At 40.2% G+C, this 19,582-nt stretch overlaps 2 protein-coding genes across 2 annotated transcripts in view; one reads left to right on the forward strand and one right to left on the reverse strand.

The window, feature by feature from the left end:
• Nucleotides 1–19,582, forward strand: part of PSME3 (proteasome activator subunit 3) — a 449,122-nt gene that overhangs the window by 352,872 nt on the left and 76,668 nt on the right. The window lies entirely within an intron of this gene.
• Nucleotides 1,611–19,582, reverse strand: part of BRCA1 (BRCA1 DNA repair associated) — a 75,701-nt gene continuing 57,729 nt past the window's right edge. Inside the window, exons 13-22 of the mRNA XM_081343741.1 lie at nucleotides 18,987–19,132; nucleotides 17,547–17,634; nucleotides 16,080–16,157; nucleotides 14,134–14,174; nucleotides 12,011–12,094; nucleotides 9,495–9,549; nucleotides 8,189–8,262; nucleotides 7,461–7,521; nucleotides 4,909–5,012; nucleotides 1,611–2,120 (exon numbers count right to left, since the gene is read on the reverse strand). Of these exons, the coding sequence (XP_081199867.1) occupies nucleotides 2,097–2,120; nucleotides 4,909–5,012; nucleotides 7,461–7,521; nucleotides 8,189–8,262; nucleotides 9,495–9,549; nucleotides 12,011–12,094; nucleotides 14,134–14,174; nucleotides 16,080–16,157; nucleotides 17,547–17,634; nucleotides 18,987–19,132 (755 nt within the window). The 3' untranslated portion in view covers nucleotides 1,611–2,096. The remainder of the gene's footprint in view (nucleotides 2,121–4,908; nucleotides 5,013–7,460; nucleotides 7,522–8,188; nucleotides 8,263–9,494; nucleotides 9,550–12,010; nucleotides 12,095–14,133; nucleotides 14,175–16,079; nucleotides 16,158–17,546; nucleotides 17,635–18,986; nucleotides 19,133–19,582) is intronic.

Below are 19,582 nucleotides of genomic sequence, written 5' to 3' on the forward strand. Positions count from 1 at the left end.
CTCATATTACCTAGGCAATGTTTTGCAAGACAGCTATAATCTTCTGGAAGACAGATAACAGAAGCCAAGGTGGACTTTGAAGATAAGAAACATATCAGTCAAAAGGCGAAACATAAACTCTTGGCAAAAGATGGGACAATTTTGATATAATCAAGCTATGGATTCTGCTGCTTGCAAGTGAACATTCGTTAGGCAGTTACTCATTATGAAGGCATGTAACATGCAGAGATGCACCTAGTTCTCATTTCAATAGAACAAGTAGAGAAACCCATCAATGAAAGTGCTATTTTACATTTTAAAAATGGCTACTTTATCATACCTCTCTGCCTTAATAGAAGGTTTTGTGAATAATTGCACTTGCAATACCTATTATAAAATACAATCTAGGAATTGCGGTACAGTGAATAAGCGCTATTAAAGCCCTTTAAATATAGGGATTTAAACTGAGGGAGCCTGTGGGAAAAAGCAAACTGAATGAAACATTTTAAGAAATTTAAATCAGATTTTTCACAGTACTAGCTTACAAATTCTCAATCAGATGCTCAAACTCAACATATATTTTGTTGTTGTTAGTTGCGAAGTCGTGTCCGACCCATCGCGACCCTATGGACAATGTTCCTCCAGGCCTTCCTGTCCTCTACCATCTTCTGGAGTCCATTTAAGCTCACGCCTACTGCTTCAGTGACTCCATCCAGGGACCTCATTCTCTGTCGTCCCCTTCTTCTATTGCCCTCAATCTTTCCCAGCATTAGGCTCTTCTCCAGTGAATCCTTCCTTCTCATTAGGTGGCCAAAGTATTTGAGTTTTAGCTTCAGGATCTGGCCTTCTAAAGAGCAGTTGGGGTTGATCTCCTCTAGGACTGACCGGTTTGATCGCCTTGCAGTCCAAGGGACTCGCAGGAGGCTTCTCCAGCACCATAGTTCAAAGGCCTCAATTCTTTGGCGCTCAGCCTTTCTTATGGTCCAGCTTTCACTGCCATACATTGCAACTGTGAAGACCATAGCCTTGACTATAGGCACTTTTGTTGACAGGGTGATGTCTCTGCTTTTTAGTGTGCTGTCTAGATTTGCCATGGCTTTCCTCCCAAGGAGCAAGCGTCTTTTAATTTCTTGGCTACAGTCCCCATCTGCAGTGATCTTGGAGCCCAGGAAAATAAAATCTGTCACTACCTCCATTTCTTCCCCATCTATTTGCCAGGAATTGAGAGGGCCAGATGCCATGATCTTGGTTTTCTTAATGTTTAGTTTCAACCCAAGTTTTGCACTCTCCTTCTTCACTCGCAACAAGAGGCTCTTTAGTTCCTCTTCACTTTCTGCCATTATCAACATATATACAATACACTTAATTTTAGTGAATCTTAGGTTTGTTAAGGCTTTTACCTAGCTAATTTATTCTGCTGAATTTACTTCCAGAAAACTTTACTTCAGTTGATTAGTTAATTTAGAATTTGCATATAGAAAAGCATAACTTTAAAACAACGTTGTTTTAAACTATGCTTTCACGTGCAGTAACTTGTAAAAGGTACTCCTTATGTGATATTGGTATATTGCCTCAAGATAGTTTTAATCTCTTCTTGAGCAGTAACTAGGACATGGAAGAGCATGTTCAGTCAACACCACCTGCATCTCAACAGAGAAGCAAAAACTAGACCCTGAGCTTGAGATTGGCACTATGGAAACAGAAACTGCAGAGCAATCAGTCCTCTGAGGAAAACATCCAGCTACAAATAAAACATGCATAAACCGAATTGAGAAATTTTTTTATTTGATAACATGTCAAAGTGTTAGTCTTCTAACTCTTATTGCCAGACTTTAATGTGATTTACATATTTTATTATTTCAACTATTACTTTTTAAATGAATTGTACAAAAGCTATGCTCATTTTGGACACCACCTGGAAACACAAGGCAAGACAAGCAATAGATAAATTAAAGAAATTAAAGAAAATAAATGCATACATCAGAGATTGCTCCTGGACTTGGAATCTGATGAAGGACACCACGAGGGAGGCATCAGGCTAGATACTTATCCAGTTCCCAAAACTCGCTTATTAGTGCATTGAAAGCTGTAATTCCATTTGGGCTACAAGAGTATTACTATTCAGACATGGAAGATGGTTCCTGGGAACAGAGGAAGATAGAAGACCGATCATTTGAGCAAGGACTCTTGACAGTCAGGACTCTGACGAGCAGCACTGACCCTCTTGTTTTTCCTAAATGTCAGGCCTTTATTAGCAGCCTGCATCTGCCTGCATGCTTTGCCCTTTTCACTGACTCTGGTTTGCACCATCCCCCTCTCACTCCCATGTTGTTTACAGTATTTACATCCTCAAAGCAAGACAATGCATATGACTTGTTGTTGTAAGCATTTGTATCGAATACTGAATTATTTTAAAAAATCTGTTGCTAAATTAATCTGATAAAAAGGTAAAGGTAAAGGTTCCCACGCACATGCGTGCTAGTCGTTTCCAACTCTAGGGGCCGGTGCTCATCCGTTTCAAAGCCGAAGAGCCAGCGCTTGTCCAAGGACGTCTCCGTGGTCATGTGGCCGGCATGACTAGACGCCAAAGGCGCACGGAACGCTGTTACCTTCCCACCGTAGTGGTCCCTATTTTTCTACTTGCATTTTTACATGCTTTTGAACTGCTAGGTTGGCAGAAGCTGGGACGAGTAACAGGCACTCACTCTGTTATGCGGCGCTTGGGATTCGACCCGCCAAACTGCCGACCTTCTGATCGACAAGCTCAGCGTCCTAACCCACTGAGCCACACCGCGTCCATATGACCATTCAGCGGCTATTTGAAATTAATGAAGGAACTTATGGTTACTACACTGCTTCCACAGTCACGTGAACAAAATTCAGGCACTTAGCAATCTGCCTGTCCTTATGTCGACTCCAGGGATGTATAGTGCTCCCATGTCTATCTTTTCCCACATCCCACTCTGCTGGGTTTTCATAGGCCTTAAGCCTGCTTACCACCTCACCTGGTCTCACATCTCCTTCCTATCCCCATCATGGCTTGGTCATTTACCTTTTCCGTAAATCTCCTTTGGGAAGCAGCCATTTCATCTCATGGCCTTTTTATACAGAAGCCATATGGCACCATTCCAGAAGTGGGCACCCTTTGGGGAATTGTGGCTGCTCTGAAACAGCACCCAGTTCTGAGGCAACAGTTCATGGTATCTGTATGGTATAAGAAGGCTGAGGGGCAGATTGGCTTGCTATTCCTTCCCAAATGCAAATCACTGGAGACATATAGTTCTGGGACAGTGCACACGGCCTTTGTGTAGAAAGGCTACACAGCTGAACAGCTGGCTCTTTCAAAGGAGATTTACAAAAAAGATAAGTGGCCAAGCCATGATGTCGGGTGGGGAAAAGGATGGGGATCTCAGCGGGGTGGAAAGTAGGCCCAAGCCAGCAGCTTGGGAAACAGAGCATGGGATTCCAGCAGGTTGGCAAACAGAGCTTGGGATGCCACAGAGAGCAGGGGGAGGCCCTGGAAGGCCATATGTGAACTGGGAAAGTGCTGCAGTGAGTGAGTATGGGCCTGAACCAGACCTCCCAGGACCTCCCCCACCCTTGGGGAACCCTGTGCTCTGCTTAACAAATGCAACAGTGAGAGCAAGATTGAGGTCACCAGGCGAGTGATCATGTGGGCACCTCATTTAACGATCATTACAACTTGTGACCTTAATGGGCAGGCTCCATTATGGTCATAAGTTGAGAACTACCTATATATAAGGGTAATACTTATAACAAAATATTCTAACTTTCCTAATTAATAGAAATATCATATTAAAATAGCTAATGAAACAGAAACATAGCCAAACAAAGCATGTACAAAGCATCAGTGGCTCTTTGGGCTTACATATAGGGACTCAGGTAAGCATCTGTGCTTGCAGAAAACAAATTATATTAACAGAAAATTTGTCACATCCAGAGAAAATCTCTCTCTCTTTCTCTCTCTCTCTCTCACACACACACATACACCAATCAAAAAATGAACATAAAATTTAAAACATGTGCACACATGCACAGGGAGTAAAATATGCTTGTGAGATAGCCCAAGTTTACTATTGGAAGAAATGAGAAACCATTGAGGGAGTCCTTCCTGAGGGCACTAATGTTATCTGCTTCTTCTGCACCTATCCACTTAATTTCCTGAAATAGGCAGATGAATGAAAGAGGATAATGACCTTCTCCCCTTTTAGCATATACCATGTGCTGTCATGCAAGCTGGAGAAGTGAGATTGTTCCCATTCAGTTTTCTGTTGAAATTTCTTTATTGCATTAAAAAATCTATACAGTTTTAAGGCCAACCACATTCACTACAATGATTGTGGTAATGATCAAATCAAGTTTGCTTTTAACTTGTGAGACAAATAATGAATTTCTAATAGATTACATTTCTGGCTCATTTATTACCAAACACAAACATTTGAGTCCACACATGTCTCTTTATCACCCTATGGTCCCTTGCAGCGATCTCTTGGCCCATCTCCAATCTGGTTTGCTTATATTAATATGCTATGCCAATGATCCAACATAACTGCCTCTCTGAACACTCTCCCATTGAAACAAGCAGACAATTAGCTGGTATGCAGCTAGCTCTTTGTTCTAACTCTTGCAAATGATAACATTTTTAAAACATCATGAAGAAAGAAAAACATCTTTCCAAACAAGGCAATAATGGTTTGTAAAATAATCTGCATCGACATAAAGAACACATGATTTTGTGATCCACTGCAATAACTATGCTGAAAACTGATATTTATCAATTTAATTCTATCTTTGGTGAAAGACGGCGCATTTTTAGGCCAACTGAAATATTTACAATGTCACATTCTTTGTAAAGAAAATTATTCCAAAAATGTTCAAGTATAATTCTAAGAACTAATTCCATCATACCTGTTGAAAGATGTAGTCACTGAATGATTGGCACTGATAGCAGGCAACACTGTCCAGCACCCACTCACGTGAAACTACAGCAATGCTGCATTGCAGCGGGAGTGCTGCAAAATACCAGAGAAGCAATGAGATATTTAATGCCTATATCTTCTGAGTGTTCTTTCTTTAAGCCATTTTGAGGAATAACATTTCAAATGCCTTAACCTAAGCATGGGAAATCATATTTTTTTCCATTATTGTTGTAACCATCCTTTACAAGATAATGTGTATAGATAAGAGAGAAGCTTTTTATTCATACAACTCAGTTGGATTCTCTGACAAAAGCAGATATGAAAAACAGAAGGATAACAAACTCTCATTTGCATTACTGTTTGGAGAAACTAAGAAACCACAGACAGACATTTCTTCTAAACAGTGTAAGTTAGAGGCAGGCAGTTCAAAGTTCCTTGCTCCATTTCTTTCTCTCTGTAAGAGACAGTAAATAATATCTTTCAAATATCTGGGGGGACTGAAGAACTGACAGGAGACCAGAAAAAGAGCTGATGTGATTCCATCTTTAAGAAAGGAAAAAAACAGATCCAGGAAACTATAGATTAATCAGCCTGATATCAACACTTGGGAGGATCAAGCAGCAGATCTGGAAAGAACTAAAAGCAAGCAAAGCTACAATTAGTAGACAACGTGGGTTTATCAGAAACAGATCATGTCAAACAAATCTTATTTCATTCTTTGACAAAGTGACTAATTGTGACCAACAAAATGCAGTACACATAGTATACTTGGACTTTAGTAAGGCATTTGACAAAGTTGAGCATAATCTAAAGGTAAAGGTTCCCCCGCACATGCATGCTAGTCGTTTCCAACTCTAGGGGCCGGTGCTCATCTCCGTTTCAAAGCCGAAGAGCCAGCGCTTGTCCGAGGATGTCTCCGTGGTCATGTGGCCGGCATGACTAGACGCCAAAGGCGCACAGAACGCTCTTACCTTCCCACCGTAGTGGTCCCTATTTTTCTACTTGCATTTTTACGTGCTTTCGAACTGCTAGGTTGGCAGAAGCTGGGACGAGTAACAGGCGCTCACTCTGTTACATGGCACTTGGGATTTGACCCGCCAAACTGCCAACCTTCTGATCGACAAGCTCAGCATCCTAACCCACTGAGCCACCGCGTCCCTGAGCATAATCTGCTTCTTGGTAAAATAGAAAAATGTGGGATAGATTGCATCACCGCCAGATGGATTTGTAACTGGCTGACAAAACGCACGCAACATGTAGTCCTTAACAGAACTATATCTACAAAGAGGGAAGTAAGCATTGGGATATATATCTTAGGCCCAGTACTTTTCAATACCTTCATAAACAATTTAAATGAGGGTATAGAGAAGGAACTCAACAAATTGGCAGATGACACCAAGCTGGCAAGAATAGCCAATGTCCTAGGACAGGGATCTTCAAACTTGACCCTGTTATGACTTGTGGACTTCAACTCCCAGAATTCCTCAGTCAGTGTGCCTGGTTAAGGAATTCTGGGAGTTGATGTCCACAAGTCATAAAAGGGCCAAGTTTGAAGACCCCTGTCCTAGAAGATAGGCTCAAGATCTAGATGGATCTCAACACTAGTTCACTGGGCATTATCCAATCATATGAAATTTAACAGAGAAAAGCAAGGTTTTACATTTAAGCAAGAAAAATCAAAAGTAAAAGTATAAACTAGGTGAAACCTAACTCAACACTAGTAACTGGGAAAGGGATCATGAAGCCCTAGTGGACAACCATTTAAACATGAGCCAACAGTATGTGGCAATCCTAGGTTGCATTAACGAAGAGGTAGAATCAAGATCATGTGAAGTACTAATACTGGTTTATAAAGTCTTAGTATTGGTCATCCCAATATACAAAAGATGTTGAAACTTTGGAAGGAGTTCAGAGAAGAGCAGCAAAATGATTAGCCTAGAAGCTAAAACATGGGAAGAACAATTGCAGGAACTGGATATACCTAGTTTAATGCAAAGAAGGACAAGGTTGACAAGCTAGCAATCTTCCAATATGTGAAGAGCTGCCACAAGGAAGAGGGGGCAACTTATTTATCAAAGCATGTGGTGGCAGGAGAAGAAACAATGGATGGAAACTAATCAAGGAGAGAAGCAACCTAGAGCTAAGAAGAAAATTCCTAAAATGAGAACAATTAACCAGTGGAATAAATTGCCTTTGGAAGTTGTGAGTGCCCCATCTATCACTGGAGGCTTTTAAGAGAGACTGGACAGCCATTTATCAGAAATAGCATAGGTCTCCTCTGAGAACAGGAGGTTGAACTAGATGACCTCCAAGGTGCCATCCAACTTTGTTACTGTTAAAGAACAATAATTGTCTTTTACCAATTTCTTAGGGAATAGAAGTTGATGGTAATGACGGTCATGTCTGATGATTAAAGCCAACCATACTTATTTCCTCACATGTTTATTTGCTGCAATATTTTATTATACCAAGCAAAAAGTCAGTCAGACATTTTGTAAAGCCTTTACGACTTGGGAGACACAAGCAGCATTATCATCTCACCTTCACAGGTGCTTTCTTCTGTCCATGCATCAGGCTGAACAACTATCACAGCAGTGGAGTTCTAAATGATTACAGGATAAAAGACAAAAAGGAAAAGGAAAGTGGAATATAGGATCAATGCATCTTTCCTGTATGCAATCATTTGTACTGCTAAGGCATACTAGTCTTCAGCTTTGTTGTAGTACTCCAACCAAATGGGGACTCACAGAAGAAATAAAGATTTCACAGGCAAACAATTACTCTAAGTGACAAAATAAAAGTGAAAGGAGATACACGATATTCATGGGAAAGCTATGACAGAATATAAAGGTTACACACTGTAGTTCTGGGCTCTTCAAACTTGGCCCTTTTATGACTTGTGGACTTCTGGGAGTTGAAGCCCACAAGTTATAAAAGGGCCAAGTTTGAAGACCCCTGCTATAGTTTAACAGATGCCATACACTGATATATTCACAAACATATTTTCTCTTAAAAAGAAAAAAGGCTTGTACTGTACACAAGCCTTCTTAGTGGGTGATATATTGCAATCCCACAGAGCTGCATGCATCGGCAGAAGAGAGTATTCAGCCCCTTGGTTCTATGTTTATTTTCAATGACGTAGGTGAGAGGATTTCTAGGTAGCAATATAAGCCATTGATTTGATTCTTATAACTAAGCAGAACCAGCTAAATTTAGCAGAAATTTTGAAAAAAATAAAGAGAAGGTGGGAAGTGCTGTTTATTGCTTACTGTTGCATGTGCAAATAAGTGAGGTTGCTTCACAAGGGAGGCGCCACAGAGTTCTACAATCCATTCCAGTTGTTCTGAAAAATTCCGAAAAGATTAACAAAATGCATTATATATAATGACTAAGTATTTTATTCCCTTCTCTCCCCCCCCCCCGAATAAGATGTTAAGCCCAAATTGCTGACTACAAACGTTACAAGTAAATTTGTTTCGGATTCTTCAGTTGCATAGTCTATATTTCTGAATTCTGTAAAAATGGAACTGGTCACAAAAATTAACTACCAAATGCAGACTTGTACAGGTTATCCTCAATTTATGATCATAATTGGGATTAGAATCTGAGTTTTTCAACAAAACAATACTTAAGCAAGACATTATGTGGCTGCTTTGCGCAATGATTGTTATTCCAACACTCCCAGTTATGGTCATTAAGGATCTTGTGGTATGCAAAGTGGACAGAGCCCCAAGTAAATAGCACAGAGTGCCTCAGAGGGGTGGGCAACCTTCCCTGCCAGCTTCCCATTGTCTTTCTGAGGAAGCTAGCACAGAGGATTGTGGATCACATGGCAACTATTCATAAGTGCAAACAGATTGTCAAGCACCTAGACTGCAATCACATGATTATAGGGGAAGATGTGACAGTTGAAAATCTTTTATAGGCCATAAACCACCCTTTCCAAGATTGTTGTTAAATAATATTAAGATGATATATTGAATTTTATTTCAGTCTTTCAAGATATTAACTTTTCTATATTTTGTGCCATTTGCAAATTTTCTAAGCATTATCTCTTCCTGATACTAATTAGTTAATTTTAAGAAAAAAGATGAAGAGATAGCATTTAACCAGGACAACATGTAATCCTTGCAGCTTGCATTTTAAGAACTATTCATCAAGCATGTCAATAAAGATAAGGAGACAGGTATTCAAACCACATCACAATTTGAGAAGGAATATGAGTATAACTATCTACATAGCCAGAATGATCATCTCTATTAATGACAGTTAGGAGCAGAATGAATTATGCAGAAATGGGCAAACATATATACATTAATCTGGCTAAAAAAATTCAAGGTTTAGAAATGTCTCTGTAGTAGGACAATAAATCTTGCCTTATTAAAGGATAAATATCACTGAATGAGCAACCCCCCCCCAAGCTATTAAAGCTAGTTAACTTTTTCTCAAAAGGCTGGATCATTTTCTTGACAGAACTCAACTGTTTATAGAACCAAAAAAAGGAGTGTACAGACTCCCTGAAACTTCAGTTAGATTCATTCCCTCAATTTAAATCAAGAATCCCAATCCTCTTACCTGGGAGCATGTCAGTGAATGGCCCATAACAGCAAATTTCCAATCCTTGGAAAAGCTGGGAAGGAAGGAAAAGGAACACTAATATATAAGCATGATGTAGAATTAAACTCCATGAAATAAGAACTTGGAAAGTTCAAATGGTGTGATTTAAATTACCAACTAGGTTGGAACGTTTGCAGCTAATATGATTTGAGAACAATAAAAACTACATTCATGAATATGATTGCCTGACCATGGAATACATCAACTGTAGAAAACAGAATGAGACATTTCAGTGAGACTGGAGAAAGATCTGATGTGAGGTTTCTGAACATTTAAATTGTTAACCAAAAAAAATAATTCAATTAATCTGCTTCACCTTTAAAAAATAGTTAGGTACTGAGTACAGAAATGGCTGAGAAATAGAAATTTTGGGAACTAAAATTCTTAAAGGCAGAGAAATTCATAGGGAAGAAAAGATAACCAAGTACTATACACACCTATCTCCTCTACCTGAAAGAAAACCATTAAGGCAATGGAAGTGGAAAAGAAGCTGAAGTAACTACTGGTCAGTGTTATCTACTTTTACTCAATGAGAACTACTGTAGCTGATGTCTGTCGCACTGGCGTCATCAATTTCACCTTTCCAGCTTTCTGCCAAGCATCTAGCTTGCAACAGACTTTCCTATTGAGAGGGAAGGCAAGAGGGAACCTGGAAATATCTTTTTGGGTTATTAAATGCTTGGGGAAAAGAAGGGACCAACTTAAACTGGTCTCTCCCCTTCTTTCCTACCCACATTCTACCCAGCATTCACCTCTGTGCAGATCAGAGGCAAGCCTCCAAATCCTTGGATTCCAAGAGCAGCAGAGGCCAACTAAATAATGAAAACAAAATAGCAGGAAGCAAGCACTGCTGCTTCTGGAACACTACTTGCACAAACTCCTAGCTATGGTTTCTCATTATAACCTCTCTCCCTCCTTTTTTGGGTGGGTGTGTAAGAATTAGTTATGTTCTTCTATGGCACAGGTCGGCAACCTGCGGCTCCGGAGCCGCATGCGGCTCTTTGAGCCGTCTCTTGCGGCTCCCAGCCGCCCGGTGCGCGCGCACCTCTTCCAACGGGCAGTGGTGCGCGCGCACCTCTCCAAATGGAGAGTGGCACCGCCCGTTTGGAGAGGTGCACGCGCACCTCCCCGAATGGGCGGAGGTGCGCGCGCACCTCCCCAAACCTTTGGAGAGGTGCGCGCGTACCTCCGCGCGAATGGGCAGCGGTGCCGCTCTTTCAGGAAGCCCGCCGCGGCCCGTCTGTGAAGCTGCCGAAAGCGGCAGCTTAGCAGATGGGCCGCGGCAGCTTCCGCAAAGAGCGGCGCCCCTGCCCATTCCGAGAGGTGCGCGCGCACCTCTCCGAACGACCGGAGGTGCGCGCGCACCTCCCCAAACCTTTGGGGAGGTGCGCGCGTACCTCCGCGCGAACGGGCAGCGGTGCCGCTCTTTCAGGAAGCTGCCGCTTTCGGCAGCTTCCTGAAAGAGCGGCGCCGCTGCCCCTTCGCACGGAGGTACGCGCGCACCTCCCCAAAGGTTTGGGGAGGTGCGCGCGCACCACCGGTCGTTCGGAGAGGTGCGCGCGCACCTCTCGGAATGGGCAGGGGCGCCGCTCTTTGCGGAAGCTGCCGCGGCCCGTCTGCTAAGCTGCCGCTTTCGGCAGCTTCACAGACGGGCCGCGGCGGGCTTCCTGAAAGAGCGGCACCGCTGCCCATTTGCGCGGAGGTACGCGCGCACCTCCGGTCGTTCGGAGAGGTGCGCGCGCACCTCTCGGAATGGGCAGGGGCGCCGCTCTTTGAGGAAGCTGCCACGGCCCGTCTGCAAAGCTGCCGAAAGCGGCAGCTTTGCAGACGGGCCGTCGCCATCGGGCAACCGGGAACCGGTTCCATCTCATTTTTTAAAAAATGGCAGCCGCGTGCGTCCGCGCATGCGCAAAAAACCTTTTTGCGCATGCGCGTGCATGGACACACGCACGCGGCTCCCTCTTTTTTTAATTTGTGATGGAACCGGTTCCCAGTGGCTCTTTTTCTTTTTTAGGTTGCCGACCCCTGTTCTATGGCAACAGGACAACAGGGCATTTTGAATGGTGGCTGTCCCTTTCCTTGCGATTTCTGAATGTATTATTTTAATGCTCAGAGGACAGGTAATTTTTTTAAGAGGAAACCACACCATCTCCATCTCCATCCTCATTTGGGACAATACGATGCCACTTAACGAATCTGAAAAACTCCAGTGTACGTTAAGAAATGCTAGTAGCAGTAAGCATTGCTGCAAAAAATTTTCAGGTAGGCTGTGTTATCTATCTGGACAATTTTATATACAATATAATTGCATTCTACATTTTTCCTCCAAAGGATCATCATGGCCTGAGGAAAAATGAAAGCCCTCCTCAGGATTCTACTTTGTGAAAGCAACCTTTTTGTCCAGCGAGCATTCATTCCCTGTGATGCCAAAGAAGAGGGGCACACTTTGGGGATAACAGTTACGATAGCCCTACCTTTCCAACAGGCGATTCTCTTGCTCTTTTAGGTCCTTGATGGTTTCTCCCATTGATTACATCTCCTCTCACTTCAAAATCTTCCTGAAAACAATATAAATGGAATCAGATGCCAAAGAATTCCTGGCTGAGCCATATCTTATATGACTGAAGCAGAAAAAGAATTGTGGCATGTAGAAGTCAAATATCCAAACTGAAGCAGAAGAAAGAATGCATGACTGTACCCATGCAATTCTTATCCCATATTTCATTGTTAAAAAAGGATAATTAAGTTATATTGAACAGGAAACCATTATCTAATTAAGCAAATCCCCTTTAGCAATTTGAATATTCATCTTTAGTAATAATACAGCAATTTGATCAATGGCAGGATAGGATGGTAGTTGAGCACACAGGTTAGCTATGGCAATGTCAACACTGCTAACATCAATGTTTTTGCATTGAGAACAGATGGAGATGTGGACATTTTCTCCTTTTTGCTTTTAGAATTAGATGATACTGGGGAGAGGAGAATGTGCATGAGAGTCCAGCTAGACATAATAACACTGAACCTAGTGTGAGAACCAAGGTTGTTAAAATAAGAGATGATAAAGAATTGGTGGGCTGGAAAGATGGAGGGGAAGCCCGGGCTTCAAACTAATTGGGGAATGTGATTTATGACTGTTAATTGGAGGTGGGGATTGTGCTTTGATACTATGTGCTCATGGGAGGGGAATTCAGTTTTTGGCTTTATGTTAATGCCGATGTTCTGCTACTCGAATAAAGATTCTTTAAGGTAAACAATGCCTCGAAGTTCTTTGAAGAGTTCCATCTGTCGGAACCATGATATTAAGCCCAAAACTCCAACTTTTTCCTAACTACCTTGGCATCTAGAGCCCCAGTTGCTGTTCCTAGGAAGTCCAGGAAGACATATACCCCAGTCATGGTTCTGATAGATGAGACCAGTAAAAACAGAATTCCAAGGCAAGAGGTTTCCTTAAAGAACATATTTATTGACTACAAAGTATCGGCATAGTCAAAAGTGAAACCAAGTCTGGAGTTCCCTCCCAAGCATTAAAATGTTACAAAACTGAACTTCCCACCTCAGCACTATGTAATTATCCACGTTCCCCAATAGAATACTTTAAAGGACTTTTTAACAAAAAGCTCAGTGCGCCAAAAGTCAAGCAGCAATGACCTTGGTTCCCATGGGACAATTATTGTTTAGTCTAACCTTAAAACCACTTATCTCCCATCCCAGTACTGTGGCAACCAAAAATGAAGCAAAAATGGCTTCAGCCAAGATCGTTGCAATGTTGACAGTAACACCGCAGAAATTACCCCAGCTAAATATCAATATCTTCTTTCATCCAACGAGTTTGGCAATCCATCTAAATTGACCAAAGTTTGTTACTTTGGGAAACAGAACATTTATTATGTTATATATTTCTAATTTTTTAAATTATTGTGTTATATTTCTAAATTTCTGTGGCTTGATTCCATTTTAGCATGTTACAGGCAAAATGTCAGATGAAGTGCCTAAAGAAGGAGAAAAGAAGCCCCAGTTGAAGTTAGAAAATTGTTTCCAATCCTTAAAGAATGGCTCCCCTGTTGTTAGTTCTTCTCCTCTCAAGAGGCAATTCACAGACATACACTAAGGATTTCTCTATTTTTCATGTCTATTCTCTTCTTGGTCATTAGAATCTACTAAATATTCAATCAATCAATAAATTTTGTTTACAGTCCCAAACTCCCAAAGCAAGTTACAAACAAAATATAAACTTAGTACTGGATAAAACAAGTAAACTATTTGGTAAATATTACATAATAGATTTACAGTAAATCATTGGTTCATTATTAATAGCTTAAATTTTATAGCCATGGTTAAAAATCTCACTGTTGCCATTGTAATTGTAGGATTTTCATCTGCAAGTAATTTTTTTACATACTCAGAAATATATTTTCTTGGTTTAGATTTTAAAATATGCCAGATACTTTTCACTTGAAGATTTGTAAAATTCACATGTTATACATTCCACTACTATCGGTGTACTGAGAATTGTATAAAACTAAACATTTAAAGGAATGGCAAAAAAAGATATACAATCAATTACTGCCTATCACCTCCCACAAACGCCACATACCTCTTTAAGAACTCTTCCTGCTTCAAGTGACTGTATAATCCCTACATGAGTTGAAGCAGAAATTGTTATTGTTATTTAAAGTAGCACTTTTACCATCTGTAACATTTATTTTAAAGATACTAACAGAAAACTGTAAAGGGTTGCAAAAGGGTAAGTCCATATTTACATAATACTGCCTGCCAGAAATATTACCATGCACCGCTAAAACCTCACCTCCCTACCCCTTACAGATTTTAAAATTCATTCTCTACAAGAATTCCACTGCTGAAATACTTTGTGGTTAACTTCTGGAGATAATGCCAGTCCCTCTAAGAGCAATGTAGGCCGAATAATATATCACATAGTCACAGGGGGGAAAAAACATGTCTGGTGACCAGAAACAATCAAATTAAATTATATGAAATAACAAGCACACCTAAATGCTTGGTTTTCTTTTCTTCTCTTGTCCCCATATTTTCAATAACAATTTTCCACATTTTTAATCATATTCTAGGATTCTTGGAGGAGATTTATATGAAAATGAAACAATATGAAACTATATCTACCTTTGTTAGCATGACCCTAGATCAGGGGTGTCAAACTCAATTTCATTGAGGGCCGCATCAGCATTGCAGTTGCCCTCAAGGGGCCGGGTGAGGGTGGCCTGGGTGGGGGTGGCTAGTGTGCGTATGGCCTACTGGGTGGGCATGGCCAGCTCTACATCGTTCGCATCAAGGTTGCCTATGGGGACCTGGGCAGGAGTGGGACAGATCTGAGGGTCTCTGGCAGGAGGAGGGTCTCTGGGCCAGGGCCAAGGCAGTGGGGGCCGTTCCCTCACTGTTTCCAGGATGGCTTCACGGGCCACATGAAACCACTTCGCGGGCCGGATCCGGCCCCCGGGCCTTGTGTTTGACATGTCTGCCCTAGATAAAACTTCAGAAAATCTAGTATCAGAGCTTCCTAATTTTTGCTTAGCTTAGCTAAAAGGATTTGAAAGATCAGATTTATGCAAACTAAAGTAAACTAAGTTTGCTGTAACAATTTCATAGATTTGCTCACAATTCATACATGATCTTCAAAGCTCATGCAAGATTCTGTATAAGATTTGTGTGTTTCACGCTGTCATGCAAAGAATAGTAGCAGTATATACTTTGAAATTCTACAAGCATCTTACCTGGTTTTGCTCAAGAAACAAACAGTCTTGGACTATCCTTGGTGTCAGTCAAGATAGAAAATGTGAATATCTCTTTTTATTCTGTTTGACATTTACTAAAGACAACATGACTACTAGTTGACACTTCATGGATTTATGGAACTGTGCAATATGGTTTTACTGCCTCTATTTTCCTATATTAATATTGCTTTATTGGATGAATTTTGATGAAATGTTTCTTGTTTAGCTAAAGGCAAAATGTCAGATATAATTGCACAGCTGACTTACAATAATTTATTGTATGTTAATGGTATGAACTTTTACAAATAAGAGTCTATGTTGATCAGGAATTTAATGATAGCCTTGATTGAACATAAGTACAATTAACCCAGTTACCTCAGCAGGACTTTAAGTCATGGAAAGTCCCCAGCAAACACCCAATGTCTCTGAGGTAGCACCCAATGTCCTTGGAATGCCACCAAGGGAGGAGGTTGACTATTCTGTAGTTCTTTATTTTATTTACTATGTGCCAGCTCTCCTGACAAAATGGTAGCAAAGAAAATGTATAAATATGTGCCTCATCTTCTGTTCAATGTTCTCTCTTGCTTTGAGGGACCTGTCTTTATTCAGCTGAATAAATGCATAGAGCTTATTAAGGCAAACACCGGGATTCTGTATTTATTATAGAGAGCCACACCTGAAAAATGGCATAACACCTATGCCTGAATACTAAACTAACATACACAGAGCACCAGAAAGGGAGTGTGCACAGAGAGAGGGAGGTACTTTTTTTTTACTGAATTTTCACACTTACACTGGTAGCTTAATACCCATTTTTGTGCAGCAATACCTATAAAGTATTTCAGAGTTCTCTCACAGACCAGATCCTCATCTAAAGATTAAAAAGAAAAAAAATCACTTAATGTTAAATATTAAAAGAATAAAGACCACTGATTATTTTTAAATGTTTCCTTTAGAGCAGGTCTTCACACAATGTCAGAAACTGCTTTCAAAAATATGTCATTTCTAAAGCAGCTTGTTGAGTTACAGATACTGGAGCTTTACTGATTTATTTTAAATAATTACATACCTCCTTTTAAAATGATATTTTTCATAGTCTGGCCAATATAACAGTTTGAAACAATATAAAACAAGATTTCAAATTGCATCTTAAAATACAGGCTACAAAAAAGCTCAGCCTCCTTTATGCAAATGGATAGAATGAAGTCTTCTTAACTATAGATAAAAAAACAGAAGACTGTATTACAGTCAGCTGTAGCAATAATGCAGATGCACGTAAGTCATTCAAAAAAGGTCAGTGGCTCTTTTGGTGCCCCAAGTTTGCAAAATTGCTAAATAGCAGCCACAGATTACAGACTCTCCAAATGAAGTAAGAGAAAAACAACTTACAAGACATCTATGTTAGCATATGATCTTATTAGCTCTTGGAGTAATATTACAAAAATCATATATGATTTAGGTTTTTTTTAGGAATACCATATTTTTCCTCACTTCAATATTTATTGAATTGTAAATGCCAGAATTCCCAATTTATATAGGAGCTAGAAGAATATTTGTGGAAAATATCAGGTTGACCAAAACAGCACTAACTTTCAATTGTGATATACCCAATTTAAATACTCTATTAGTTCAAAGGAAGCTGACACAGTACCCTGAATAATAAGTAGCAGTGCATTTATTTGTTTTTTTAACTTTCTTTACCCAAAGGTTAACTTTTCTAGCTGATTTGTAGCCTTTATTTTCATTCTAGAAACAGATTCAAACATCAAATCACATTTTATTGTGTTCTGCTGTTACAATGCTGGGACAGAAAAAGAAAAATGATAGTTTTGCATACAAGCGTAAAACAGGAAATGGAATCAAAACATAACAGGAAATGTATGGATTTTCATTCAGGACTTCCAAGACCATTACACACAATTACAATTATTAAGAGATATCTTGGCCAATATTTTTTGTCACAAAACAGCTAGCCAGATGCTTCTGGGAGGAATATTAGCAATATATCATATACCGGTAATAAGAATTTTGTATTAATCACTATATCCAATATTTAACAACTAGAAAGAACACCTCTGCACATGAGTTACCATGTAAAATAAAATTTGGCAGAACCTCATGAAAGATCTAAAATAGGCAAGTCTAGCTATTGCATATTAATATTAAATTCAAATCTCACAGTCCTAAAGGCATACTTACCTACCTACTCAATTATGAAAACAAAACAAATAGGAAGTTCATTTCTGTATTTCTAACTTGCCTGTTTTCATTATTACATGGGTTGTTTCTTCAGTAATTTTATTAGACCAAGTGCTCTCTGTTTTCTTGGCAAATTTACATACTAGTTGCTAGAAGAAAAGAAAAACTGAATTAGAAATAATTGGTTTAAACCAATGGCCTCAATGGAATTTTCCATTTATTAGAAAAATGTATATCTCACTTTTTCCATAAATTAACTACCTTTCTCTGATAATATGATTATGAACTATAAAACATAATAGAAGAGATAAGATCCAAAATTAAGATGGTTCAAAGAATTAGGAAATGAGTAGTTTGACAGACCATCACATAGCAACAGAATGCCATCAGCGCGGAGCCAATAAGTACATTCATATAGCAACAGCACTTAGACTTATATATGGTTCACAGTGCTTTACAGCCCTAAGTGGTTTACAGTCAGCATATTACCCCCAAAAATCTGGATCCTCATTTTACCTTTATCTTGGAAGGATGGAAAGCTGAGTCAATCTTGTGCCATTCAGAATTGAACTCCTTTCTCTCTCTCTCCCCCCCTCCCTATCTCCCTTGCTGCATCTCCAACGTAAGCCCTGCATGGGGGGGAAACCCAGCACTAGGGACTAATTGTTTACCTCTTCTGGGCGATGGGAAAGAAGCGGGCTGATCGCCTTCGTAGCAGCCGGGTCTCCAGTGCACCTTCCCGGCCAGCGGGGCCAACAGTAGCGCTGGCTGGGGATCGCAGAGGCTGAGCTCCCTTGGGGCTGCAGCTTGCGGGAAGGCTGGCCTGCTCAGCAGAGGCTCTGGCGGGCCACTCCCAGAGGGGATACCAGGGCTGCCCCGCCACGTGCACCTCAGACAGGGCCAGCCCGGGAAAGGGACTTCCTGGCTGTGCTTCTCCCAGAGGGGGCGGGGCACCCAGGTGCAGGGCCAATCAGGAGCCCAGAGAGAGAAGCAAAGCAAAGCAAAGCAAAGCGCAAGTGCCCCTCTCTCTCTCTTTCTGAAAATAGCAGAGGAGGCCTGGAACCGCAGTAGAAGGCTGAAAGAGCCGCATGCGGCTGCAGAGTCGCGGGTTGCTGACCCTTGGGCTAGAAGAATCTGTTTTCTTTCAATTAACTTTTTACTTGTTCAGTTCCATTCAGATTACACTGCATGTCTCTTTGTTGCAGCACTTGCCCTTTCAAAATGCATCCCTTCAAATACTTTATGGCTGATACTCAAACTATTGCTGGAAATCTCGTTGGGATGGGCATGTAGTCCGTATAGAATTTTATATGTTTAAACACTTGAATATTTTGAATATGTATGACCTCTGCTTTTATTGTTTTATTGCTTTATACTTTTAACAAAGTGGCTATGAAAGCAGGTTTATTTTTAAAAGAATGCCTCCCGTAAAATCTTAAAGCTCAGATAAGTTTATATCTGTTGCTGTGAAAAATCTACAAGCATATCAGAGCATGCTTACCAATTCGCTCTGGTTTAGCCCAGATGCCACCAGAGACATTTTTTGCTTTCCAGTCCAAAGTAGACTCTTTCTATTCCTTTGCTTTGTGCTACAGCAGGTGGTATGTTCCAAAGGAGAGACTGATTTTTTCAATACAGTGTGCATTTCTAGAAAAGAAAAATTTAAAAAATCTTGCTTATATAATTAATGGCAACTTTTTTATTTACAGTAATTATTTTAAAATTATTTTTTTTAACAAAAAATATATTTAATATAAAATCTTCCTTCTTAGAGGTGCCTGTATCTTTTAATTGTCTATTGGGCATGCAGCTTAATATATGACATACATAATATTCAAATCATACTTCTAATTCTCAATCACATTTTAAAAGTAGAAAATATCAAGTGATACACATGGCAAGATGAATGATAAAATAGAAGATAAAACATGGGAAAAACTTAAAGACCTGAGGCAATAATCCTTGTGCTTCTTATTTATCCTACTTCTGATCAACCTTAATATATTTCCTCTCTCCAAAAAGTAATTAAAAAGAAGCAAAAGACTTTTTAAACTTATTGTTTACAGCAATTGAAGGAACTGGCTTTCATTGGATTTG

This window comes from Vipera berus (assembly GCF_964194415.1).
Source record: "Vipera berus genome assembly, chromosome: Z".
NCBI lineage: Eukaryota > Metazoa > Chordata > Lepidosauria > Squamata > Viperidae > Vipera > Vipera berus.